The 24,825-nt window shown below is 59.4% G+C and overlaps 2 protein-coding genes and 1 long non-coding RNA gene across 6 annotated transcripts in view; 1 reads left to right on the plus strand and 2 right to left on the minus strand.

Annotated features, from left to right (window-relative positions):
• Nucleotides 1–10,522, minus strand: part of FRMD8 (FERM domain containing 8) — a 20,696-nt gene extending 10,174 nt beyond the window's left edge. The window contains exons 1-7 of the mRNA XM_047775298.1: nt 10,361–10,522; nt 9,962–10,046; nt 8,097–8,264; nt 4,300–4,401; nt 3,946–4,004; nt 3,653–3,819; nt 1,486–1,698 (exon numbers count right to left, since the gene is read on the minus strand). Of these exons, the coding sequence (XP_047631254.1) occupies nt 1,486–1,698; nt 3,653–3,819; nt 3,946–4,004; nt 4,300–4,401; nt 8,097–8,264; nt 9,962–10,046 (794 nt within the window). The 5' untranslated portion in view covers nt 10,361–10,522. The remainder of the gene's footprint in view (nt 1–1,485; nt 1,699–3,652; nt 3,820–3,945; nt 4,005–4,299; nt 4,402–8,096; nt 8,265–9,961; nt 10,047–10,360) is intronic.
• A 7,327-nt stretch (nt 10,523–17,849) lies between these two features.
• On the minus strand, nt 17,850–21,999 carry LOC125124963 (uncharacterized). Its single transcript, XR_007134341.1, has 3 exons — nt 21,853–21,999; nt 19,536–19,633; nt 17,850–18,119 (listed from the first exon to the last, which is right to left on the minus strand). It is a non-coding gene; the product is annotated as an uncharacterized LOC125124963 (long non-coding RNA).
• On the plus strand, nt 17,850–24,200 carry SLC25A45 (solute carrier family 25 member 45). Of its 4 annotated transcripts, XM_047775299.1 has the most exons (7): nt 17,850–17,982; nt 18,992–19,035; nt 19,476–19,547; nt 19,854–20,039; nt 22,407–22,665; nt 22,773–22,912; nt 23,011–24,200. In XM_047775299.1, exons 1-7 carry the CDS (start codon nt 17,946–17,948, stop codon nt 23,161–23,163), a joined length of 891 nt encoding a protein of 296 aa, XP_047631255.1. In that variant the 5' UTR covers nt 17,850–17,945; the 3' UTR covers nt 23,164–24,200. The 4 variants fall into 4 exon arrangements, with proteins under 4 accessions (XP_047631255.1, XP_047631257.1, XP_047631256.1 ...); XM_047775301.1 differs by lacking the exon at nt 19,476–19,547; XM_047775300.1 differs by having other exon boundaries at nt 22,773–23,142.
• The last annotated feature ends 625 nt before the right edge of the window (nt 24,201–24,825 follow it).

Below are 24,825 nucleotides of genomic sequence, written 5' to 3' on the forward strand. Positions count from 1 at the left end.
ACTCCACCTTCAGGTCCTGAGAGCATCCCGAGCACTGCCCGCGGGCCCACTCCGGAAGCCTTCCCCGGGCTCAGTTCAGGGCCCCAACGCTTCTCCACGGAGGAAACTGCAGCGACTAGAAGAGCGGCCACTCGCCTGCCCTCAGCTCAGCTTTCCTCTCCCTGTTGGATCCTCCCTATCAGCACACGCACGTCTCACCCGCCAGAAAAACTAAAGACCCTCCGCCCGATGCTGCCCTGCCTCTGGGCTCCACCCACCGCGCAGCTCCAGACAGCTGGTTACACGGGCTCCAATCCTCCCCCTCCCTCTCCTCCACAATGCTGGAGCCAAGGTCAACGATCCGCCACACGGGCCTTGACCCTTTATTTTTTGTCTTTTGCTTTTTCAGGGCCGCACCTGCGGCACATGGAGGTTCCCAGGCTAGGGGTCCAATCGGAGCTACAGCTGCCGGCCTACGCCACAGCCACAGCAACGCAGGATCCGAGCCGTGTCTGTGACCTATGACACAGCTCACGGCAACGCCAGATCCTGAACCCCCTGAGCGAGGCCAGGAGTTGAGCCCACAACCTCTTGGCTCCTAGTCGGATTTGTTTTCCACTGCCCCACAGCGGGAACTCCTACTCCCTCCTTCTCAACAACACCCTTCACTGGGCTGACAGAGACCCTCCCGCGTCATCACCGGCCAGGGTCCTTCTCTGCCTGAGCCACACCTACCTCCCTGGCCAGCTTTTTGGGCTCCAGTTTCAAATAGCACCCACATGCAGATGATTCCCTAACCACCAGACTTCTGACTCCGAAACCCACATGCCCGCCAGGAACTGCCACCTGGGCATCTGGCGAGTGTCTCAAAATCAACACATCCAAGGACAAGCCCCTGACCTTCCCTGACCTGATCCGCCGCCCCATCCTGCCTCAGCTGATGACAAGGCCACCCTCCAGCTGCTTGGGCCGGACACCTGGAGTCCCCTCTGCCTGCTCGCCTTCTCCTCTCCTGCACGTCTAGCAAATTCCTTCAACTCCCCGCTCGACATCTCTGAAAGCTGACCAGGCCTCACCTCCTGCGCTACTACTATCAAGCCTGAGCCACATCACCCTCCCGAGTGGTGTCGCTGTCCTCACGGGTCGCCCCGCCCACCCGTAGTCTGTTCTCGGCTTCACCTGCTGTCTCTCTCGCCCCTAGAAAGGCAGCTTCGGGGGCTGGGATGAGGTCTCCATCTCTCCTGCTCGCTGAGGCGCCTCTGGCACCCTGTAGGTACAAGAGCCATAGGCCGGATGCACCTGCCTGAATGAGAGCTGCCTGAAGGAGGCTGGCGGGTCCGAGGACCACGTGGCTGTGAGACCTGCCCACTGACCTGGCCTGTGTCTGGGGTGAGGGAGGAAGTGTGTCCAGCCGGGGACCCCGCGGGGCCTGAGGTGCTGGCATCCAGACACCTGGCGAGAGGAGGGAGCTCAGCGGGAGCAGAGGTGGGAAGGGGAGCCGCTCACCCGTAGAAGGGCAGCTCGTGGCACTTGAGGAGGTAGGCGCGGTAGTGGGGGCTCAGGGAGGCCTCGCTGTCGCCCACATCCTGCACCCTGCGGTAGGCGTCTAGCAGGCCTTGCTCCACTGGCCCGGCCTTGGCCCCACGGCCCCGGAGGGCGGCAAAGAGCCCGTGGCCCCGCTTACAGAGGTGGGCGGGGAGGAAGGAGTCCAGCTTCTCCCTGTGGAGGAAGGAAGAGGGCGCCTGGCATGAGGACTTGCCCTGAGCCCTCGGGCTGGAGAGGGCAGAGGACGCCCTGGGCATGAAGCTCCGGAGAGCCCACTGCTGTGATCCCAGCAGCACGCCTGGTTGGAGAAAAGCCTGAAGGAAAGGTCGGGAGAGCAAGATAAGAGCCAAAACTAAGCCCACCTGGAACTAGCCTGTGACCAGAGGGTTTCCGAGCAATGCCTGTGTCACCAAGTCAGGAAGGTCTGAATGAGTGGAGCCTTTACAACCAAAAAAATGGTACAAGTGGAGTTCCCATTGTGGCTCAGTGGTAACGAATCCAACTAGGAACCACGAGGACGAGGGTTTGATCCCTGGCCTCGCTCAGTAGAGATCCGTGAGCTGGGGTGTAGGCCGCAGACACGGCTCAGACCCTGCGTTGCTGTGGCTGTGGTGTAGGCCGGAGGCTACAGCTCCGATTGGACCCCTAGCCTGGGAACCTCCATATGCCACGGGTGTGCCCCTAGGAAAGGCAAAAAAAAAAAAGAACATGGATCCCTACTCACATGGACGGGCGCTGGCACGTGCCTGGCATCTGCTGGGGACCAAACACCACTGAAGTTGCCATTCCACTAACACCCCAGGCCAAGGGGAGGGGTGGCCGGCACAAGGAAGGAACTGATGCCTGCGCGGAGAGGCCCATCGCAGGACGCCATGAGGAGGGGCGTCCAGGGGGCTGCCCCCACTCCTCAGGGCTGCCGCGGGCACGTCCATCATCTGTCTCCTCCCAGCCTTGCTTCCAGCCACCACCCCGACTCGTCATCTGGAAATCCCGCCTTCCCATTCTCAGCCCAAGGGGTTTGCCCAGGTTCACAGCGGCTCCCGAGGGAGGATCTGGGCCTCAGCCAATCAGCACCCTGGCCCCTGTGTTTCCCTTGGGCGGACCTGGGCCCGTCAGAGGAGCCTCAGGGCTCTGGCCACAGGAGGGGCAAGGCCTCTTCTCGCCAATGTGTAACCACTGTGGCCACTTGGGCACTGTGAGATGAGAGCCCAGAGGGCACAGGGCTGGGTGAGGAGAGCCAGAACTGGGTCTGGGGGCCCCACCGGAGCCCCTGCGCCTTGACCACCCCGGACCTGTCCATTACTTGACAAAGTCCCTCAAGTCCAAACAGGTGGAGGTGGGCTTGCCGTCACTTGCAGCAGGAACAGACACGCTAATCACGAGAGCCAGGATTTCTACGGCCGTGAGCCTCAAAGCTCAGCTGGGAGCCCCCAGGCTCCGCTGTACCCGGGATGGCCCCTCCTGGGTCCCAGTTGTTAGTCACCCAGCACAGGGCCTGTCTCTGCACACTCCTCCCCACGACACACCCCTACACTGTAGGGCCAGGCTGGGGAGGAGCCCTCCATCTACAAACAGGCTGAGCTCAAAGTTCATCTTCACTGAACCATCTCCAAACCCCCAGAGCATTGTCCGTGGAGGTCAGAGACGGGCCTGTCTGCTTCCAGGGCAGTTCCCATCATCACGGCCCCAGGCCCTGCCAATTCACACCGCAAAGAGCACAGCTTCCCGAGAGAGGCGTGGGGAGCAGAGCCGGCACACACTGGAGCTTCTGGGAAACGGGCCTTGTCCCTGGCGTTCAGGACTGAGTTAGGCCATTGCTGGCAACGGGGACTCAGTATTTGGTCAGTCCTTGGCTGTGACCCCCAAAAGGACTCCAAGTACACCCCACCTCAGACACCTCTGGTCCTCTCACGGACGTCACTTCTCTCTCATTGCCCAGGCCCCTCAGCCCAGAGCAGATGAGGAGAAGGAAGCCCAGAGAGGTGGGGTAACTCACACAAGGTCACACAGCATCAGGGCCAGCCTTGGACTCAGGTCTCCTGACTCTAGGACCCGGCCAGACCACTTGCAAGGGTTCTGGGGCAGCCCTCCCGCCACGGGCCCCTGTCTCAGGTCACACTGGCCTCACCTCAGGGCACAGGCGGTGGGCTGGCCAGGCTGGTAGGGCCCGAGCTGCATACGGCACACCAGGGCGCCCAGGGCCTCGCAGTCCTCCACGTCGCATGGGTACCGAGCAGCCAGCAGGTTGCCCTTGGCCTCCTCGTACAGCAGCCGCAGGACCTCCTCGTCATGGATCTGCAGGCCGGTGCACAGGGAGGGGCCGCTCAGCTGGGCTAGGCACAGTGTCCAGGGTCCTAGGGCCAAGGGGGGCTGGACACAGCACTGGACCTGGGTAGGACCACCTGGGGCTCCCTGCCTCACCTGGAGCTCCCGACGTTTTGGGAAAAACACATTCCTTCGGAATTGTAGGGAGGGCTCATCTGGGGAGAAAAGAGGGGCTCACTGCCAGCTCAGCCCCTCCCCTGAGGGCCAGGTCTCCAGTCCCCAAGCCGCCTCCACCTCTTACCCAGAAAACCCGAGGGCTGATCAGAGAGTGGGGGTGTGGCTTACTTCAATGTGTTCGCCGTACCCCCACCCACCCCTTCCTGGGCTCCCCTGGGGATCCCTCCCTACCCAGGCGGGAGAGGCCAGCCCTGCCCCTTGGCCAGGGCAGCACCACCTGCTCCAGACCCAGGTGGGCCCCTGGGACAGGGATGCACGGGTAGCAGCACTGACCCACGGCCACGTCATCGTCCGGGGCGTCGGTGAATCGCAGCAGCAGTTCTGGCCATTGGCGGCCCAGCTTGTAGGGCTGGTGCTTGGGCTTCAGCTGCACCTCTGGGGGACGAGAGAGAAGCAGCCATGGAGCCGTGGCCGTGAAGCCCCAGCCAGTGCAACTGCTGCCCACTTACAGCGGCAACAATGCCGGCAGTCGTGGCCAGTATTAACCAAAGGATGTACTAAGCATCCAGAAAGAACTATTTCCAACGGTTCACAGCACTGGCCCTGCAATGACCCTACCCTTATTTCACAGGAAAAAATGAGGCCCAGAGAGGTTAAGGAGTCACAGAGCAAGTGAGAGGGAGTCAGAGCCAGCCTCTGACTGTTCCCTGCAGTGCAAGTGTGGCTGAGAGGCTATGGCAGATGGAAGGAGCTGGGGGTGGCAGTACAGATGGCTCCGGAACTGCCACTAGGGAGCAGAGTCCAAAGCTGGTAACTGAGGCCCAAAGGCCCAGAGGCTGTTCTCCCCGCTCTCGGCACTGCCTGGGTCCCTCCTTCGCCAGCCCCCATCCAGCGTCTTCCCTGGGGGCTCCAGCTGACCTTCCATCCTGCAAGCTCCCCATCTCCACGGCCCACAGGCACCATGCCATCCAGCTGCCCAAATGCATTTCCTTCTCTCTCTTCCTCGCCACTCTGCTCCTGCCTTGCTAGCCTTCTTTCAACATTCCAAGGGTCCCTGTTGGTTTGCGCTTCAGGGCCTTTGCACATGCAGTTCCTTCTGCCGCTGACACCCTTCCCCCAGATCCTCAGATGGCTTGCTAGCTTCAAGTGTCACTTTCCCTGGACCCCTAACTAAGGCAGCCCCTTCCTGTCCCTTGTCACACTAATGGCACTTTTTTTTTTGGTTTCCTTTACCACTACTGGGGGTCATTTCACCGTCTCTGCACCACTCACAGCCCCTCATCTCTGGGCTGCCATCTGGCTCAGGGCTGAATGCCCCAGGCCAGGAAGGACAAAGCAGGTTCATCTGACGGCCGCAGTGCCCCTGGCCTCTGGGAGGTCTGAGGCCAATTCTAAGTCCATGTGGAGATGAATGAGGATGGCTGCCGAGGGCACAGGAGCGGATGGCAACACCCATGCCCTGTACCAGCCACCCCTTCCCTCTGACCTGTATCTTCCCCTTCACCCCTCACCCCTCACATCGGAGGGCTGGGTGCCTTGTCCTGCCAGCCTGATGCTAAGGATGCTCATCTCTGTTCTTTGAGCTTCCATCTGGACCCTGATTTTTTTTTTTTTTTTTGGCTTTTTAGGGCTGCACTTACAGCATTTGGAGGTTCCCAGGCTAGGGGCTGAACTGGAGCTACAGCTGCCAGCCGACACCACAGCCACAGCAACTCAGGATCTGAGCTGTGTCTGTGTCCTACACCACAGCTCACGGCAACACCAGATCCTTAACTCACTGAGCGAGGCTAGGGATCGAACCTGTGTCCTCATGGATCCTAGTCAGGTTTTTAACCCACTGAGCCACTACAGGAACTCCTGGACCCTGACCTTAGTCCAGGACAGCAGTCACAGGCTCCAAACTGGCCTCCCTCCCTGCCTACGACCCCTGCATTCCGGCTGCCCTTACACCTCTTTCTTCCATCAGTTCCCTGATTCAGAGTTCCCAGCAGCTCTCATTGCCTTGGCCACACCCATCTGTCACCACCCCTGCCCAAGCGCTCCCAGGAGGGGACGGTGCCACCCGAGTGCTCCCTCCATCTAGACACTCACAGGGCGCCAGGCCGGGAGGCAGGGGGACCATCCACTTTAGAGGCAGGAAACTGAAGCCCAAAGAGGGACAATGTCCGCCTGAGGCCACCAGAATCAGTGGCTCCACCAGGAACTGAGCTCTGCCCCACCACCAACTTTAGACTTTGAGTCCCCTGAGGGCAGCGACCCCTGCAGTCCTGTTCCCAGCGGACCCCCCCAGCACCTAGATCTCCACCCAGCCTGAGACGGGGTGGGGCGCTTGCTCTGCACATACTTGTGAGATGAACGAGGTGACGGGCTAGCTGGGACCCCTGGGACATGGTGGGGAGGAGGATGTGGGGCAATCCTATGGCTCAGCCCCACCAGCCCTACACCCGGATCCCCAGCAGCTCAGAGGACTGCCGTGATCAGACCGCAACTGCGCCGACCCTGTGGTCCCACAGTTCCAGGTGGGGCCTTCCTGCCTGGAGGCTGTCTGTCACCCGGATGAGACTGGCAGTCCCTGGAGCCCTGTTCCGTGCAGAGTGACAATGCCACTGAGAAGGTCAAACCCTCCCAAACATCTAGCTGGAAGGGCGGCTCCAGCAGATGGTACCCCCTTGCCCTGGGCCCTGGGGCATGTGTCACTGCTACACCCACTCTGCGGGTGGCGCGGGTCCAAGAGTTCTGAGGGGCCTGAGTCAAAGCTGAGGTGGCCTTTCAGCCTTTCTGAACCCAGCCTGGGAACAAAGTGGGCGCTGACTCTGTGCTGGGGCCTCCTGGACAGGGCGGTGCCCCAGGGCGACCCACCAGCTACACAGGCAGCCCATTCATGTTCTTGCAGGGGGGGGGGCAGGAATGTGAAGAGGAGGGCATGGGGGAGGAAAGAAGCTGCCCAGGACAGGGCCAGGGAGCACGAGGCAGGGCAGGGGCGGTCATACAAAACCCCCTGCCCCCGCCCCCAGCTTTCCAAAGACACAAGCCGAGGGGCCCACAGTCCTGACCAACAGCCAGAAGGTTGAAGGAGGGGCAGCTGAGCTGGGAGGGGAGCGGCCGAAAGAGACCGGTCAGCAGGAAAAGGGTGGGCGAGAGCAGCAGCTGGGCAGGAAGCACCCACTGGCGGGTGGGGGTGGGGAGACAAGCACACCCTCCCCCGTCCAGCCAGCAAGATTCTCCCCCAGGGCAGAGGCACAAGGCCCTTCTGGCCCCTGATCCTCTTCAAGGGAGAACATTGAAGCTCAGAAAACTTGTCAGGCCCCCACATCATTCGGAACATCCTCTCCCCTGGTCCCTTCCTGTCCAAGCCAGCAGGCTAGCGGCCCTGTTCTGAGGTCCCAGGCAGCTCCCCGCCAACCCCCTTGCCCCCATCCCCCAGGCCTGAGGGTCTGGAGAGCCCCCAAGCCCACTCCACCCCCGCCTTGGGATGGCAGCCTGAAAGGGCAGGACAGGGTGACCACCAGCCACAAACCAGGCAGTGCTGGAGGCCCCTGCAGAAAAGCTGGGCTCCCAAGCATCCTGCCTCCCCATCCTCAGGAAAAGTCTCCTCCTGAGGTGTGGCTGCATCCTAGGCCAGGTCCCACTGTCCCCCCCGCTGCCCCCAAAGGGCAGGATGCAGTTCTGGGGGCCACCCAGGCTTCCGCTCTGATCTTGGTCCTCCCACGCACTGGTCCCAGCCCTCCGAACCTCAATTTCTTCACCCGCACGACCAGGCTGATCCAAAGGATAAGGTGAAATTATCTGTAAAATGCCAGCTCAGGTTGTGGTGCTGACCACATGCTCAGTGAACGGGAACCCCTTCCCTCCTGGGCCCCCAGGTCCTGCTCCCCCTGATGCTCAGGCTCCATCAGTGCTGAGGCTGAGGGACGGGCTTGGCCCCTCCTGGGCCACGGGCAGAAAGAAAGGAGGTAGGGGCGGAGGGGCCAGGGCTCTGGGTCCTGAAAGTCACGGCTGGCTCCAGGACACCCACGGTCCCACCTTCCCCTGAGAAGACAGTGGCCAGAGGTTCTGGAAGTTGCCTCCTCTTCCCCACTGGTCAGCGCCCTCCAATCCTCCCACCCTGGCCTCTCACTGCCAGGCCTCACCCAGCAGAGGGGAGACGAGCCAGAGCGCGAAGGCATCCAGGGCGATGTCCGGGAGCTGCAGGACTTCACGGACGGCGCGGTGCAGCTCGTGGGCGCTGAGCGAGGGCAGGTTCTCCACGGCCAGGGGCACCACCGAGTCATCCGCCAGGTACACCAGCACGTCCGCTGCTGCAGTGAAGGCCAGGCCGGGTCAGCTGAGCCCAGTCACAGGCACAGGCCTGCCAACCAGGCACCCTCCACTTGCCCCCAGCCCCGGGCTGCAGCCCCCACCATATACTCCTGGGCTGACCAAGGCTGCACCCCAGAGGATCCTGGAAGAGTGCTGTCTGCACGGACTTCCTGGAGACCCTCAAACCACCCCAGAAACCCAGCACCTCCAGCCCGGGGACCAGCCTAGACCCAGCCTAATCCCCAAAGGTTACAATGAGGGCCGGCCACTGCATCTCCTCCCACTCCCCTGGCAGCCCCAAGGACTCTGGTGAGCTTCTCCGCTGAGGAGAACAGCCTGCAGGTGGAACTGAGGCAGAGATTGGCTGAAGCCATCCTGAGGTTAGAGCAGTTGGTATATCAAGCAGGGAGGGGAAGAGCTGGTGACCCCACTGTTCTCCTTCTGCGAGTCACTGTCCCACGCTGGCCCAAGCTAACATAGAGACAGAGGCTTCCCAAGGCCACTCCGAGGTGAAGCAAGTTCCAGGGCTCAGCTTCCTTTGTACTCTTCAAGCCTCGGGACTCAACATGTTGGCCTTTCCGGTCAGAAGGAGTACAACCCAAAAAGCTAAGTGTTCCTTGTGACAGCCAAGAGAGACCTCTGCAAGAGCCGTCATCTCCAGCTCCACTGCTGGACCTGCAGGCAGCACGAAGGAGCACTGTACTTGGAGGCCAATATCCCAGAGTTCAGATCCTAGCTGGCCTCTGGCTAGTTGACTGACCAGCACATCAGTTAGTTGCCTCATGTGCAAAATACGGCTAATACCCCTCCCCTCACAGAGCAGCTGTGAATCAAAAGAAGTGAAGCCTGGAGTTCCCGTCGTGGCGCAGTGGTTAACGAATCCGACTAGGAACCATGAGGTTGTGGGTTCGATCCCTGGCCTTGCTCAGTGGGTTAAGGATCTGATGTTGCCATGAGCTGTGGCGTAGGTTGCAGATGCGGCTCAGATCCTGCGTTGTTATGGCTGTGGTGTAGGCCAGCGGCTATGGCTCCGATTCGACCCCCAGCCTGGGAACCTCCATATGCCAAGAGAGTGGCCCAAGAAACGGCAAAAAGACAAAAAAATAAAAATAAATTAAAAAAAAAACAAAAGAAGTGAAGCCTGTGAAAGGCAAAAGCACAGTTTAGTTTACCATCCACACAGGTGAAGGTGTTCGTTTGGATCCCCGGTCTGCTTTGCTCTAACAGCTACTTTTTTGAGAGATCCTAACACAGTGCCCAGGTCATAAAATTCAGACCTGCTTTTCAAGCAGGGAAATCTGGAGGAGAGAAGACTCCAGTATCCTGTGACTTAAACTCTCTAGGGCCCAATTTCCTTCCTATAAAATGCAAATAATGATCCCTGCTTTCAAAAGGCTATTTATCAAAGAAAGTGCACGTCATTTTTCATCCACGAGCTTTCACTTGAATTTCATGGCCATGTAACATTTTAACAAGTGAGGAAATGGAGATTCAAGAGTCCCCAGTTTGATCGGTAGCCTAGTGACAAGAGTCCAGGTCCTCGGACTGATGTCACTTTTCCACACCTCAACATAACTTATTAATTAATCAATAAGTAAGATTCTCTTTAATGAAAGAGATGACAAGCCAGGGCCCCTTCTTCAGGGCTGGGGTCTAGGGGGGTATGGCAGGGAGGAGATGGGGGACAGAGACCCACCTCTGGCTCCCATGGAGGACACACTGCTTCGATGCGACCGATCAGCGGGGCCGGGCTGTCCGGCATTGCCTTCTGTCCCGTCCATCTGCAGAGAGAAAGAGAAAAAGCAATGACGGGTGGATCCAGGGATGGGGTGCTGGGTCCCTCCAAGTTCCCACTGAGGAAGGAAGGGGGCCCGAGCTGATCTATGAAGGTAGAACAACTGGGGCTGGAGGCACTGTGAGCAGATTAGCGGGGTGAGGGGTGGGGGTCCTCAGCCAACTCGAGGTGGGGGCTGACGGAAAATCCAGGACCGCGGCGGTCAGAAGGGTCAAACTCGGTGCGCCGCGGTGCCCAGGCAAGGCACGGCGTACCCCCGTCAGGCGCGGGGACCCGCGCAGGGCGTTGTCGAGCTCTCACCTCGCAGGGACTCAGTGCCCGCCCCCTCAGCTTAGGTTCCTGTCCTAACTCTGGTCCCTAACTGCCACTCCCGCCTCACTGCCGGAGGGAACTCAGGACCCCGCTCCGGCTCCAGCTCCCAGGGCTGCAACGCGGAAGCTGAGACGTAGGAAGCGCCGTACTCACGGCCCCGCCTCCCTGAGCCGCGGGAGCCAATCGGAGCCCCGGGCTTCCGCGCACGCGCCCTGCCTAGTCCCCGCGCGTTCTCGCCCCCCCTTGTTCACGCCCCCCGCTCCCGCTTTTGGTCACACCCCAGTGGTGTGGCGGCCGCGTTGGGAAACCGCACCACCACCTACCTGAGTGACTGGGGGCGTGTGACACCACACACACACACACACACACACACACACACACACACACACACACACCCGAATGTTGACACCACACACACACACACACACACACACACACACACCCGAATGTTGACACCACACACACACACACACACACACACACCCGAATGTTGGCCTGTAACAGTGTGGCGAACTGTCAAGGCAGTCGGGGCCTGGCGCTCACGCGTGTGACTTTGGGCTGGTCCCCTCACCTGCAGAAGGGAGATGCTTCATGGGGGCGTATTAGGAATTCACACTGTGCTTGGAGGGGGTGTGTCAGGGACGCACACTGCTGGGCGCTGGGTAAAGGTGATACAGGCAGCCGCCGGTACTGCAGTGCTTTGAGACCGAGAGGGATGGTCAGGAGATAGGGTCCCTGTCCTGACTCATCGTGGATAAGCCCTTCCCCTCCCGGCCTCAGTTACCTCTTCCATAAAATGGGGAGATAGACTCAATGACCGCCTCCCATGTCCTCAAATTATGTGTTAGAAATCCAGGCGAGGCACACTTGCAATTCCAGGGAGCAGTCACATGAGCCTTCGCTATCTTGACACACAGCCTGGGACACCTTGCGGCATTCCCAGGCTGGGAAAGGTGTGGGGGCCCTGAAGAGGCAGGTGTGAAACTACTTATCCCCAGGGTCATGTCACCAACATGTCCCGGCATGACCAGCATGTGTGTGCCTGAGGTGTCGATCTCAGGGGGAAAAACAGGTCCATGAGGCACCTTCCTGATCCAGAGGAGCCAGAGGTTGCCCCAAGTGACAACAATGGGCTGGGGATGAGGAAGGTGGGCAGGGGTGGGGAGCGGGTTCCACTGGCACTGATTCCCCCAGGATTGGAAGGCAGCTCCAGCTCCTAACCCAGTCCGTTTCCTCAATGTTTGAAACAGCCCTTTGCCTGCCCTCCAGGCCCCACGTTGCCTGACCATTGGTCCCTTACGTCATGATTTCCTTCTTAGCCTGAGCAGTGAGAACAGGCACATCCCTCTGGGTTCTCAGCTTGGGGACAGGACACAGTGGCTCGGTGGCCTCCCTAAACTGGCTGGACTGAAATGTGAACCCACTTCGGTGTCGTTGGATGCTTATTGGGTGTGGGGCCTGGCCTAGGGCAGGGGGTGGAGGTCTGGGTGAGACACGGCCCCTTCCCTGCAGGAAGCTCGTGTTATGGTTTCACTGGGGAGTGGAGAGAGAGGGGAGAGAGAAAAAAGCACAGGAAATGCGTGGTTAAAGCTACATAAAATGAGGGGAGGTCCCGTTGTGGCTCAGCAGAACCAAATCTGACTAGCATCAATGAGGACGCAGGTTTGATCCCTGGCCTCGCTCAATGGATTAAGAATCCGGCATTGCTGTAAGCTGCAGTGTAGGTCACCGATGCGGCTTGGATCTAGCGTTGCTGTGCCTGTGGTGTAGGCCAATGGCTGCAGCTCTGATTCAACCCCCATCCTGGGAACTTCCATATGCCTCAGCTGCAGCCCTAAAAAGACAGGAGAAAAAAAAAAAAAAAAAAGAGCTGCATAAGATGACAGAATTGCCTGAAGAGCTAGAAAATGCCACAAGCAGGAAGAGCAGGGTCCTTGGTTCCTTGGCACCTACTGTGTGGGAGGCCCATTCCCGTGTTCCCTCATGTCACCCTCATGGACCCTGTGAGTGGAAATAAGAGTAATAGTAGCTGCCATCTGTGGAGCGTGTTCAACGTGCTAGACTCTTTTCTAAGCGCTTTAATCCTCATACTAAGAGGCGCATATTCTGTCCTCATTTTATGCTGAGAAAACAGGATCAGAGAGGTTTGATAACCAAGCTGACATCTGACAGTATGTGTGGTGGTGGTGAGGAGCCTGGAACCCAGGTCCAGCAAGGAGGGGCCCTGAAAGACATTCCTGAAGCGGGAGCTCCGGGAGCAGGCTTTGAACTTGGGGAAGCCTTGAGAAATCAGAAAAGAGCAGGTGAGGGAGTTCCCATTGTGGCTCAGTGGGTTAAGAACCTGACTAGTATCCATGAAGATATGAGTTTGATCCCTGGCCTCGCTCAGTGGGTTAAGGATCCGGCATTGCCGTGAGATGTGGTGTAGGTTGCAGACATGGCTTGGATCTGGCGTTGCTGTGGCCGTGGCGTAGGCTGGCAGCCACAGCTCAGATTAGACCCTTGGCTGGGAACTTCCATATGCTGCAGGTGTGGTTATAAAAAGGAACAAACAAACAAAAAGAACACAGCAGGTCCTAAGACGGGGTGGCCCTGGCGGCAGTGGTGGGGAAGGGGGCATGAGCACCGGGGGGAGGGTGTGTGGCGGGTTTGGCAGTAGGTGAGAACGTTTTGCAGGTTGTGAGTAGTCAGCATCCAGATAAGAGCTCTGTTCCGCCAGGCAGAGGGTAAGCTGCTGGCACCGGCAGGAGGAGTGGAGAGCTAGCCAGGGCTGGGGCTGTCCTTCTGCAAGGCTCGGAGGAAAGCCAAGGGCAGGGTCTCCCTTGAACTGGGGAGGTGTAGCGGGGCTGGAGCAGAGGGTGGGGCCCTTCTGACATGACAGGGCAGCCTGAAGACCTTTAAGAGCCAAGAGGCCTTAGCCACCTCGAGCTGCTGGGCTGGTCCCTTGCTTTCGCCCATCATGCAGCCCCGCAGGAGGGATTGCCCAGCATCACTTGGGGAGAACAAGCTGCAGAACGGGGACTACAGCCCAGCACTCCAGCAGAACCCAGTGCTCGGGAGGGACTTTGGGGGCAGCACAAGGAGCCCCAGGCAGCTCCGGGGGGAGGAGGTCAGAGATGGAACCCTGCTCCCTGGAGCCTGTCCACCCACGAGAAAGTAGTGGGCGTGGATACCGTGTGCTTTGGCAGCAGCGGGAAAGAAGAAGGGACAGTGGGACTTGCCCTTGGGCATCTGATGTGTGACTAAGAGCCGCAGTGAAATCTGGACGGGCAGGTTGGGGACATTGGGGGAACTTTATATTCTTTGGGGCCCTCTGGAGATGAGGACAGAGAAGTGGAGACCCAGGGCTGGCTGCCAGGTGGTCCACGAATGCTGGTCCCTGATTGGTTCACTCATTCATTCCTTCAGTGAATTTTTTTTTAGGGCCACACCCTCTGCATATGGTAGTTCCAGGGGTTGAATCGGAGCTGCTGTGGCTGCCAGCCTACCCTACAGCCACAGCAATGCCAGATCCCAGCTGCCTCTGTAACCTACGCGGCAGCTCGAGGCAACGCTGGATCCTTAACCCACTGAGGGGCCGGGGATCGAACCCCCATCCTCATGGGTCCTAGTTGGGTTCTTAACCTGCTGAGCCACAGCAGGAACTCTCTGAAGTTGTCGTCGTTGTTGTTGTTGTTGTCATGCCTGAGGTATGTGGAAGTTCCCAGGACAGGGATTGAACCTGAGCCACAACCCGAGCCACAGCAATGATAATGCCGAGTCCTTAACTGCTAGGCCACCAGGGCGCTCCTTAATGAATATTTATTGAATGTTTGCTCTGTGTCATACACTGTTTTAAGCCTTCAGGAGAACATTAGCGAACAAAACAGCCAGAGATCCCTGTCGAGACAGACAGGTTAATGGCATAGTGTGTCAGGAGGTGATGAGCAAGAGACAGGTTGGGTAGGGGAGGGGCAGCAGGAATGCTGGGCAGGTGGAGCAGATGGCAGGTTCAGGGAGCCAGTGAGGGCGGGCCCAGGGCGCAGGCCGTGCTCGAGTCGAGGCCAGACAAGGCCAACTAGAGGAGGAAGCGGCCAGTGTGACAGCCTGGAGGCAGGGGCCTGCCTGAAGAGAAGGCGGCCAGGGTGGCTGGAGGAGGGCAGAGGCTAGGGGGCAGCACCTCGAGGGCACCTAGAGCAGAGGAAGTTTTTGGTTTTTTGGGTTTTTGGTTTTGTTTTGTTTTGTTTTGCTTTTTTTTAGGGCTGCATCCAGGGCATATGGAAGTTCTCAGGCTAGGGGGCAAAACAGAGCTGCACCTGCTGGCCTACACCACAGCAACACAGGATCCAAGCCTCGTCTCTGACCTATACCACAGCTCACAGCAACGCCGGATCCTTAACCCACTGGGCAAGGCCAGGCATCAAACCTACAACCTCATAGTTCCTAGTCAGATTCATTTCCACTGCGCCATGATGGGAACCTATGGTGTTTTGTTTTTTGATTTTTTTCTTTTTTGGCCACCCGAAGGCATATGGAGTTCCCAGGCCAGGGATCAGATTCAAGCCACAGTCTTGACCTAAGTCACGGCGGCAGCAATGCGGGATCCTTATCCACTGCGCTGGGCTGCCCTGCGTCCTAGTGCTCCCCAAATGCCGCCAATCCCGTTGTGCCACAGCGGGAACTCCAAGGTTTTGGGTTTGACTCCGAGCAGGGAGGGGCCTTTGAAGGGTGCAGAGCAGGGCAGAGACATAGTCTGACTTAGATTTCAACTCCATCCTGTCTGCAGTGAGGACAGAGCAGAAGGGGGTGAGGGGCAGGGAGGCCAGCTGGGGGCAGGAATCCAAGTGGAGTCGCTGGTGGCTTTGGGTCAGGATGGTAGCTGGGGAGGAGGCGAGGAGGGGTTGGGTTCCGGATGTGTTTTGAAGCTAATGGGAACACAATTTGCTCATGGACGGTGGCAGGGCTGAGAGAAAGGGAGGGGTGGAAGCGACCCCAGGGGTTTGCACCACATTTGGGGTCTTTACACTTTTCTCTGGGCAACGGCACCTGAGTCCTGGATCTCTGTGCCCTTGAGGGAAGAACCGTCCCCCACCCCAACCCCACCCCAGGCCCCAACTTCCCAGCATTCCTGAGAAGAGAAATCTGACCATATATTTAATGGCTGACCATGCAGAAAACACGTTACATCTGTGTGCGGCCACGCTCTCCTGACACCGCATCCCTCCTGGTTTGCAGCCAGACTTGGAGTCAGCCCCTTGCTGGCACCCACGGGTCTGCTGCCACCGTGCTGTGCCTGTGTCCCCATATCCCAACCCCCACTGCTGAAAAGTGGACCCTGAGAAAAGCAATGGTCACATATTAAGTCATGGGGAAGTCATTCCAGTTGCTACAGGAGTTAATTTATTTCTTTTGCCTGCACCTGTGGCACGCGGAAGTTCTGGGGCCAGGGATCAAACCCAAGCCACAGCGGCGACCCAAGCCACAGCAGTGACCTTGCTGGATCCTTAACCCACTGCGCCACCAGGGAACTCCCACGTTATTTCAAATGTTATGCTAACCTAAAACAGCCTGCTTGTGGCCTGTCAAACATACATTGTACATCTGCTTTAATTATTAGAGAAAAGGGTGCATTGACCAGATGTAAAAAACGTCCATGTTAAAAATAAAGATTTAAGTGCTTTTCTTCCTGGGACTCCAGGGCTGGTCCTCCTTCAGAGGTAAGACTCCCCTCCCAGGTGCCAAGGCCATACTGACTTGCTGATCTGTTTTGTTTTTTTTTGTTTGTTTGTTTGTTTTGAAACCTTGAAGGATGTATCCCTGACTTGTTTGATGTTCTTTGATCTGACAAGGTGTAAAACTAGGCTGAAACCCATGCTTCTCTGGAGCAGTTGCTCAATCATCTGAGAGGCTGTCTTCTGGCTATTGTCCTCAGTTTGGCTCAAATAAAACTCTTTTCTATTCTTATTATGGGTTTATTGATGCTTTTCTGATGACAACGCCAACATCTGGAAACCCCCTTTGACGGAAACTCCCAAATGACATGCGAGCAGAGAGCCTCAGAAAGCATGTGCCTGGCCACGGATCCCAGCCAGGATCCAGCTGCGCCTGGAACCCACTCTTGACGATGCCAAAGGCCGGGCTGCTTCCACGCCATGTACACTGGCCCCCCTCTGAGGGAGAGAGAGAGATGGGAGAGTAGGCAAAAATAAAAGTACCAGCCACTTCTGGAAAACCTAGCATGTGAGCAATCACCAGATTTATAAAAAGATGCAACAAATTTGTAAATGATATGAGGACGTTCCACTCGTGGCTCTGCGGTAACAAACCCAACTAGTATCCGTGAAGACACGGGTTCGATCTCCGGCCTCGCTCAGTGGTTAAGGATCCGGCGTTGCCGTGAGCTGTAGGGTAGTTCACAGATGCAGCTTGAATCCCAAGTTGCTGTGGCTGTGGTGTAGGTCAGCAGCTGTAGTTCTGATTCAACCCCTAGCCTGGGAACTTCCACATGCTAAAGGGGCACCCCCCCCAAGAAAAAGATTTTGAAAAAATTAAATGATACAAAATATCATTTTCAAAACAAAGAGTGAGGAATTCCCTGGTGGCTCAGCAGGTTAAGGATCCTGGGTTGTCACTGCTGTGGCTCGGGTGGCAGCTGTGGTGCAGGTTCAATCCATGGCCTGGGAACTTCTGTGTGCTGTGGGGGCAAGGCCAAAAAAACAAACCAAAAACCCCCCCACCAAACGCAAAAAACCAAGAGTGAGTGTGTTTCACTATATGCAGCTGAGAGAGCCAGCGGGTGAGTGGAATGGTCCTGCTCCAGCATGAACGGGTCACAGAAGGTTGGTCTGAGGAAGCAGAGGAAGAGACGGGAGCAGGTCCCCCCACTGTCAGTTTGGGCTGTTGTCCAAAGAGAAATGGGTGGTCATAGCCCAGTCCCCCGCAAGCAGAGAGACACCCACCCTCTGTTCACTGAGCGCCTGGCCTTCCCCTGGGAAGGAGGCCAGGGGAGGAGGAGGCGAGGGAGGCTGCTTGTGACACACAAGGAGTCAGTTGTAAACAACCCAACAACCCCGGGAGAAGGTGGCCTTCCGGCCCTGGTGAGTCACTGCTCAGCCCTGGACCTGCCTCCTGGTGGCCAGGCCGCACCCCGCCAGCCCCTCTGCGCTGCCGTCCCGGGGTGAGCTGGCAGCTCACTGCGTGGTGCTGTGGGCACGAATGGGAATTTGGGCCAGGCTGGGGCCTTGATCTGAGCAGGTTCCTTAAACCCTTGCTGACCGAGGCAGCACTGGAGGGGCCCGGCAGGGCCTGGGCTGGGCTCCCAGGCTTGGTCATGCTGCCAGGTCGTCGTGGGGGGGCCCGGCCACTGTGGGCCATGCCCTTGCCCTGTGAGATTTCACACTCTGCACATCTCCAGCCCACCAGGCCACCCAAGCCGCCTCACTCCCTGTCCTAGTGCCTGAGGTCTTGGCACCGGGACTTCGCCCAGGGTTAAACATTAGTGGCGGATTATCAGTCTGGGGGCCGGGGAGGGTGCAATTACACTTTCACCTGCGTCTCTTCTGCTGGAGCCACCAGCACCTGCCCCTGCTAGACAATGCCCGTGGAGGAGTTTGTGGCCGGCTGGATCTCCGGTGAGACATTTGTTTTTCTTCTGTCCTATCAGTCCCAATTGCCGGTCACTTCTGGGGAAGGTGGGTGACACAGGAGGAGCGGAAGCCAAAGCCTTGGTGGCCCTGGAAACAGCTGTCCCAGAGCCTCCTGGGAGTTGCTGAGGGGAGAGGAGAGGAAGGTGTGGGTGGGCAGGTACTCAGGTCCTAAGGCTCTACTGCCAGACACCTGCCAGTTGTGCTGCCAGACACCTGCCGAGAGGGGCAGCCAAGGTGAGCGCTTCCCAGATGTGCCTACAGCCCCAGCTTGGCTGAGAAAGGAAGTTTACCTTTGACCTCACCTGCTGTCCTGCATGCCCCTTAGGGCTTCTGCCCTACCTGGCAATGGGCCGCAAGCCCTGAGCCCAGCTGTGCTGTGGACCAGGCTCACCTTCTGGGTGACATTTCTCTTTGGAAAAGGAACATTCAGAAGCTGCCCTCCGGGGACGGTGACCTTGCCCAAAGCTGCGGGACCACCATCTGTAATGTAGGGCAAGCCCGGGAAGTGGGAATGCGGCTGGGGGCTGGGTCCTTCTCCTCTGGTGCCAGCAAGGCTCCCCTATGGGCCCCAGCTCTGCACCGGCGGCTGCGGGGCAGAGCGCTGGGAGGGCAGTGCCTGGATCACGCCCTGCACTAGATATCGGGTAGTAAGTTGAAGGAAGGAAGGAGCAAAGCTGGCAGGGAGGTGGGAGTGCTGGAGGCCCACAGATGGGTCAGCAAGATGCACGGGGGGCTCTGTGTTTGGCTCCTCCCCCTGCACGTGTGTCCTCTAGGCAGGGCCGGGCTCTCTCATCGTCTCCATGTCCCCAGACCTTCCTAGTCCGTGCCCAGTCTGGAGGAGGGTGCAAGGGGCCCAGCCGGCATTTCTTTGGAGTCTGGAAGGAAGGCCCTGCTCCCCTTCCTCCTGCCTGAATCCCGCTCCCCTCCGGGTATAAACTTGCTTCCTCGGCCCGGCCCCAGGGGCCTCACTCACAGCACCTTCTTGTCACCACAGGAGCTCTGGGCTTGGTCCTGGGACACCCCTTCGACACTGTAAAGGTGAGTCTGGGGGAGGCACCTGAGCAATGAAAGATGTCACCTGCCCAGACATTGGGTGACAGCAGGGCCTGACTGATGGAGCCTGGTGGTTCCCATCTCTCCTGCCAAAGGGGCAGAGGGATGGAGTTCCCATCGTGGCGCAGCAGAAACAAATCCTACTAGGAACCATCGTTGCAGGTTCGATCCCTGGCCTCGCTCAGTGGGTTAAGGATCCCGCATTGCCGTGAGCTGTGGTGTAGGTCGCAGATGCAGCTCGGATCCCGCATTGCTGTGGCTGTGGTGTAGGCCAGCAGCTGTAGCTCCAAGTCAGCCCCTAGCCTGGGAACCTCCATATGCCACAGAAGTGGCCCTAAAAAGCAAAACCAAAACAAAACTGAAGGGGCAGAGGGATGAGCCAGGCTGGATGCCCGGCCTGCCCACATGCTCGGTGCTCCCTGCAGGTGCGACTGCAGACCCAGACCACGTACCAGGGCATCGTTGACTGTATGGTCAAGACTTACCGCCATGAGTCGGTGGGTGGCCTGCTTTTGGGGGCTTTGGGGCGGGAGGCCTCTGGGCAGTCTGTGCCCGCTTCCTTCTCCCCAGCAGTGCTCTGTCCCTGGAAGAGAGAGAGAAGACCCAAATCTGGGACCACTGGGGGCCTGAGTGGTGGCCGGGTGCCCCCAAGGAGGTGCTGAGCCGTCCCCAGCCTGTCTGCCTCCGCCTCCTCGAGGCCGGGCCCAGGAGTGGTTTGCAGCCAGAGGAGGCCCTGCCAGGGCTGGAGAGGGCAAAGGGGCGGTCACCACCGCCCCCACCCCTCTAGCCGTGTCTCTCTGCAGCTCCTGGGCTTCTTCAAGGGAATGAGCTTCCCCATCGCAAGCATAGCTGTGGTCAACTCTGTCCTCTTCGGGGTCTATAGCAACGCCCTGCTGGCCCTGACTGCCACCTCCCACCAGGAGCGGCGGGCCCAGCCGCCCAGCTACACACACGTCTTCATAGCCGGCTGCACCGGGGGCTTCCTGCAGGTGAGGGGGCGTGCAGGGGCACACGAGGGTGCACACACACACACGTGCGCACACGTGGATGCACGCACGGGCACAGGGATGGGTGTTCACTCCTTTCCCTCCCTGCCCCTCTGGCGACCCAGAGCTGCAGAGCCCAGGCCTTCCCAAGGGGAGCACGAGGAGCTGTGGGGAAACGGGCTGCTCCTGGCTGCTCCCCGTGACCTGGCCCGGCTGAGCCGTGACCTTCCAGGCTGCAGGTCTGGAGGGGAAGGTCATGGATAAACAGAGGGGGCAAAAGGTAGGCAGAACCGGGGTGGGGGGAGACAGTGTCCAGGAGACATCGCGGAGAAGCAGTTGGTGCCCGCTCTGAGGCTGACCGGGCTTGCCCCCGCTCTGCAGGGGGTCTGCCAGCCTTGAGCTGTGGGAAGACCTCTCCCCAAGGTGACCTTTCACCCCGGAGAACTGACAGCCGCCCCAGCCCCTCCGTCTGGCATGGTCCCGTCCCCTTCCTCCAGCCCTGCCCTGCTCACCCCTCTGCCCGGTGGCTGCCATCTGTGAGGCTCACGGGGAGGGGGTGGGGGGTGTCCATAGGTCACACTGGGAGAGGATCTAGGGGTTAATCATTAAGTGACTCTGATCATTTTTGGTTCTCGGCACTTTTGTATAAGGCTCTTTAGGGAGGGAAGAGGGGCCCCCAGGCACCCGGGGGACTCCCAGCTTAGTGGGGTGCCTGCACCCAGAGGCAGAGGGCATGCACCTGGCTCCACCCCACACCAACAGGGGACCTTAGGTCACCCTCTACCCACCTGCCCTGATGCTCCTGTACGCTTCCCGGGGCAAAGAGCAAGGACAAAGGACAGTCAGGGGCTCCCAAGGTGCATTAACGATCCATGAGACCCCAAAGGTCCTGGCTTTCCTTCTGCCTCTTGTGCAGGGCACATGCCTGCATGTTCCCCAAACCTTGAGAACTGCACCCCCAAAAAACAGGGAAAAGAATAAGCTCCCAGGCCAAGTGGCCTGCTTTAGGCTCAGCCGGGCCCAGCTCCTTAGTCCCCCCTCCCCTCCAGCTCCTCGGAAAGCAGAACAGATGGCAGAACTGGGCCTGTCGGGTTGCTGACGGGGACAGGGTCCTGAGACCAACTGGAGCCCAGGGTTGCCATCAAGCCCCAGGCTCTGGTTCACAGGGTCCTGGAGCGGAAAGTGTGTTCTAGTGAGGAGCTGGCAGAGAGCCGGAAGGGACTGGTTAGCACGGGGCAGGGAATGGCAGCCTCTTATGTGCACCAAAGCTGCTTTCGACTCGGCTGAGGCTGACACCGTCAAAAAGAGCAGCCCTGTCCGAGGTCCCCACTGTCCCTGAGGGCACAGAGTGGGGATGGGTGATGTCCTAGGCCACCCTTGCCTGCCACCCTGCCTTTGGCCCAGCCACTTCCTCACCCGCAGGAGCCCACCCCTTGGAGGAGCCCTCAGCTCGGCACTGCCCGCAGGCTCCGGAGGGTGACATTGGGGCGCCATCTCACAGGGAGGGACCCCACCCCACTGGCCTTCCTGCGGGGGTGGGGAGTAAGCAAGCTGCCACCCTCTAAAGATCACTACCAGAGCCAACTGCGAGCCTCCTCTGCCATCACCTAATCCCAGGGCTGAGAAACTGAGCCGTGTACCTTCCATGAAAGAAAGAAACAAAAGACCCATAAGCCTGTAAATGACACGCTAACCTCAGCCTGGAGCTCAGTCCCCATCTGAACTTCCACAGCTGACCTTGACCTGTTGCATCCTTCCTTGACCCCACCTGAGCCTCTCCCCCAGCCTCCCTCCACACCCCCCACACCAAGAGTACCCGGCATCTGGGTTCTGTCTGCCTCGGCCAGGTGATAAGAGCTCAAGGACCCCCAGCGCCCATCTTGTCACCCTCTTCTGCTGGGACACTCGTGCGTGGGAGTTCGTGAGAGATGCTTCCACACTCAGGGGCCGCTGAGAGAGGTCCTGCAGGAGGCGGGGGAAGGGGGTCTATGAAGTTGAGTCCCCAGTGCCATGGAGAGGACCTCCTTAACCCTGGGGAGGAGGTCAGTGCTTTGCTGTTCGTGGGCACAGGCTGAATCCTTTCTTCAGCGCCGTGTGCGACTCACCAAGTTCGGTCGAGGGGAGGGGCAGTGCTGCTCGCTGTCGCCGTGTGGGTGGCGGGGGGGGGGGGCAGGGGGGGGGCTGATGCTGAGACAGGGGGCTCTGGCCCGTCCGCAGCTGCACAAGGGAGAAGCTGAGAGTGGCCAAGGGGGCAGCAAGATCCTGCAGGAAGATGCTGCCCTCTCTGCCCACTGCCTTCCTCCTACTAAGGGGAAGGGACTGTCCCTGCCCCAGGCGCCACCCGGGTCCTTCATGCTTCCTTCCCTACAGGCCTATTGCTTGGCCCCTTTCGACCTCATCAAAGTCCGACTGCAAAACCAGACTGAGCCAAGGGCGCAGCCGGGGAGCCCCCCGCCCCAATACCGGGGCCCCGTGCACTGTGCAGCCTCCATCTTCCAGGCCGAGGGGCCCCGGGGGCTGTTCCGGGGAGCCTGGGCCCTGACACTGAGGGACACTCCCACCATGGGAATCTATTTTGTCACCTATGAGTGGCTCTGTCGCCAGTCCACACCGGATGGCCAGAACCCCAGTAAGTGAAGTGGCGTGGGAGGGCAGGGAGGAGTCGGGGAGGGAGGCGCCGCTGGCGGGATGCTTCGTTCCTCAGTCTGACCCCCGCCCCGCACTGCCCCTACCCAGGCTCAGCCACGGTGCTGGTGGCAGGTGGCTTTGCCGGCCTCACCTCCTGGGTCACAGCCACCCCCTTAGACGTGATCAAGTCCCGGATGCAGATGGCCGGGCTGAAGCAGAGGGTGTATCGGGGGCTGCTGGACTGCATGGTGAGCAGCGCCCGGCAGGAAGGACTGGGGGTCTTCTTCCGGGGGCTCACCATCAACAGTGCCCGCGCCTTTCCTGTCAACGCTGTCACCTTCCTCAGCTACGAGTACCTCCTCCACTCCTGGGGGTGAACCTGGCCCGGCGAGGCCAGCGGCTCCCTAGCGAGACCACCGCCCAACTGCCCAGTTTGGAGGCCAAGGTGATGAGCATCAGGACGCGATTCGGATGCGAGGAGAGGCACCTTCAGATGTAGAGGGAGTTGGGGAGACAGTTTGGGGAGCAGGGGGCCCGGGGGCCCGGACTCCACCCAGAATCCAAGGCTGGCCTCAGCCTCCCAGCTCCCCGGCCTTGATTCCTTCACTTCCTGAGTCTGTGAAGCAAACTCACAGCCCGTGGTGCCGGTGCTATTCCGGCCCCATCCTGTGACCCTGTGACTTCACCCTTTTAAGAGCTCCGGAGCCTCTGCTCGGCCTCCTGCTAACTCGCCACCCCCTGGATTCCAGGGACGACCTCCCAGCTGCCTCCCACCTGACCTCTCTAAGCTCTCCCCGCGTGAACTAGGAGCAGCCTCACATCTCCTTCAGCCCAGAATCCTTCACAGGCTCCATCACCTTCAGGAAAAAGCCCCAACTCCCCCTCCTCCCGGCCCCCTTCCCATCAGCTTTCCTGCCCCTTGGGTCTCAGCAGCCCCACCTGCTTGAGGTCGCTAAACAAGCTGTGCTCCCTCACTGCCTCCCACCTAGAGGGCTCATTCCATCTGGGGCAGCAGTGGGCAGTGCCTGCAGGGTGACCCCACCGTGCCTGGGGCTGAGCACCGGCTCCTGGAGTCCTTTCCTCCGCTCGCCTCCCCTTGCTCAGAACTGACTGGGGTTTGCAGACCGCACGCCTTGATCACGGCCTTCGCCTGTGCTTTATCAAGGTTATGGGTCTGCTTCTCGGCTTCCCAGTTAGACTGGGCACTCCTCGAGGTCAGGGGTCATACTCTGATCACTTCCCAGCACGGAGCCCAACAGGTGCCTGGTCCAGGGTGTGCACGCCCCACCTCCGTGCCACCCTCCAACTGCCACGACCGCTACCTCGGTTCTGGACCCCCTCCACCGCCCCGCTGAGGTCTGCCTGCCCGGCCCTGCTCAGGTCATCCCAGGGGAGCAGTGCTGGAGTCAGGGGTGCCAGCCTCACACACTCCCATCCATGGCACTTGTTGTCTTTAGTCATTTCAATTGCCAAGTGGGAATTAAAAACTGGCTGAAAGATTTCACTTAATTGGCAATAAAGTGAGCAGAATTCGTACCCGCTAATGTCCTGATCTGGTTTGAGATGAACCCGGGCCCCCCTCACCTGAAAGCCTGAAGTTCCTGCCATTTACTGGGACGCCCTATGAAAACAATCACGGTATTATCACCCATTTGCAGAGGACGTGGCCTTGACTCAGGGACAGTCCCAGGTCTCCTGGCTGGCATGTCACACAGCTCGCCTGGAGGAGTCTGAGCCTCCACCTCCGGAGCCCAGGACTCTGCTCCCCTGCCCTACCTGGGGCTTGTGACAGTCTCCCATCAGTCACCTACGTTCACCTTCACCCAAGCGTCAGGCTCTGCGCGTGCTCCTCGGAGCGCCTGTTTACCAGATTGTGTGCCACAGGCTGCAGTGGTACCCTAAGTCGTTCTTCCCTTCCTCTGTTGTCACGGTGTGGCCACAGGGCCCGTGGCCTCTGAGCGAGGCTACGTTCCCCGCGGTGGGAACTCGTGCCTGGGTTCTTGCTAGGGAGATGTGAGCGGAAGTGATGCGTGCCAGTTGCCCTTCACTTACTTGCAATGAGATTCCTCACCGTTGGTGGGAACTGGCGACCCCGGGGCCACGGCCGGGGGCGCCCAGAAACCAGGGACTCTGGGAGCACAGCCCACCCGTCTGCCCTGAG

Source organism: Phacochoerus africanus, chromosome 4, assembly GCF_016906955.1.
Source record: "Phacochoerus africanus isolate WHEZ1 chromosome 4, ROS_Pafr_v1, whole genome shotgun sequence".
NCBI classification, from domain to species: domain Eukaryota; kingdom Metazoa; phylum Chordata; class Mammalia; order Artiodactyla; family Suidae; genus Phacochoerus; species Phacochoerus africanus.

What these genes read in the sequence shown, in the direction of transcription:
- SLC25A45 (XM_047775299.1), top strand. Translation starts at nt 17,946, where the DNA reads ATGCCCGTGGAGGAGTTTGTGGCCGGCTGGATCTCCG. An exon ending in AGACTTACCGCCATGAGTCG is followed by an intron (nt 19,548 to 19,853) that starts GTGGGTGGCCTG and finishes GTCTCTCTGCAG; the next exon opens with CTCCTGGGCTTCTTCAAGGG. An exon ending in GGGGGCTGCTGGACTGCATG is followed by an intron (nt 22,913 to 23,010) that starts GTGAGCAGCGCC and finishes CACCTTCCTCAG; the next exon opens with CTACGAGTACCTCCTCCACT.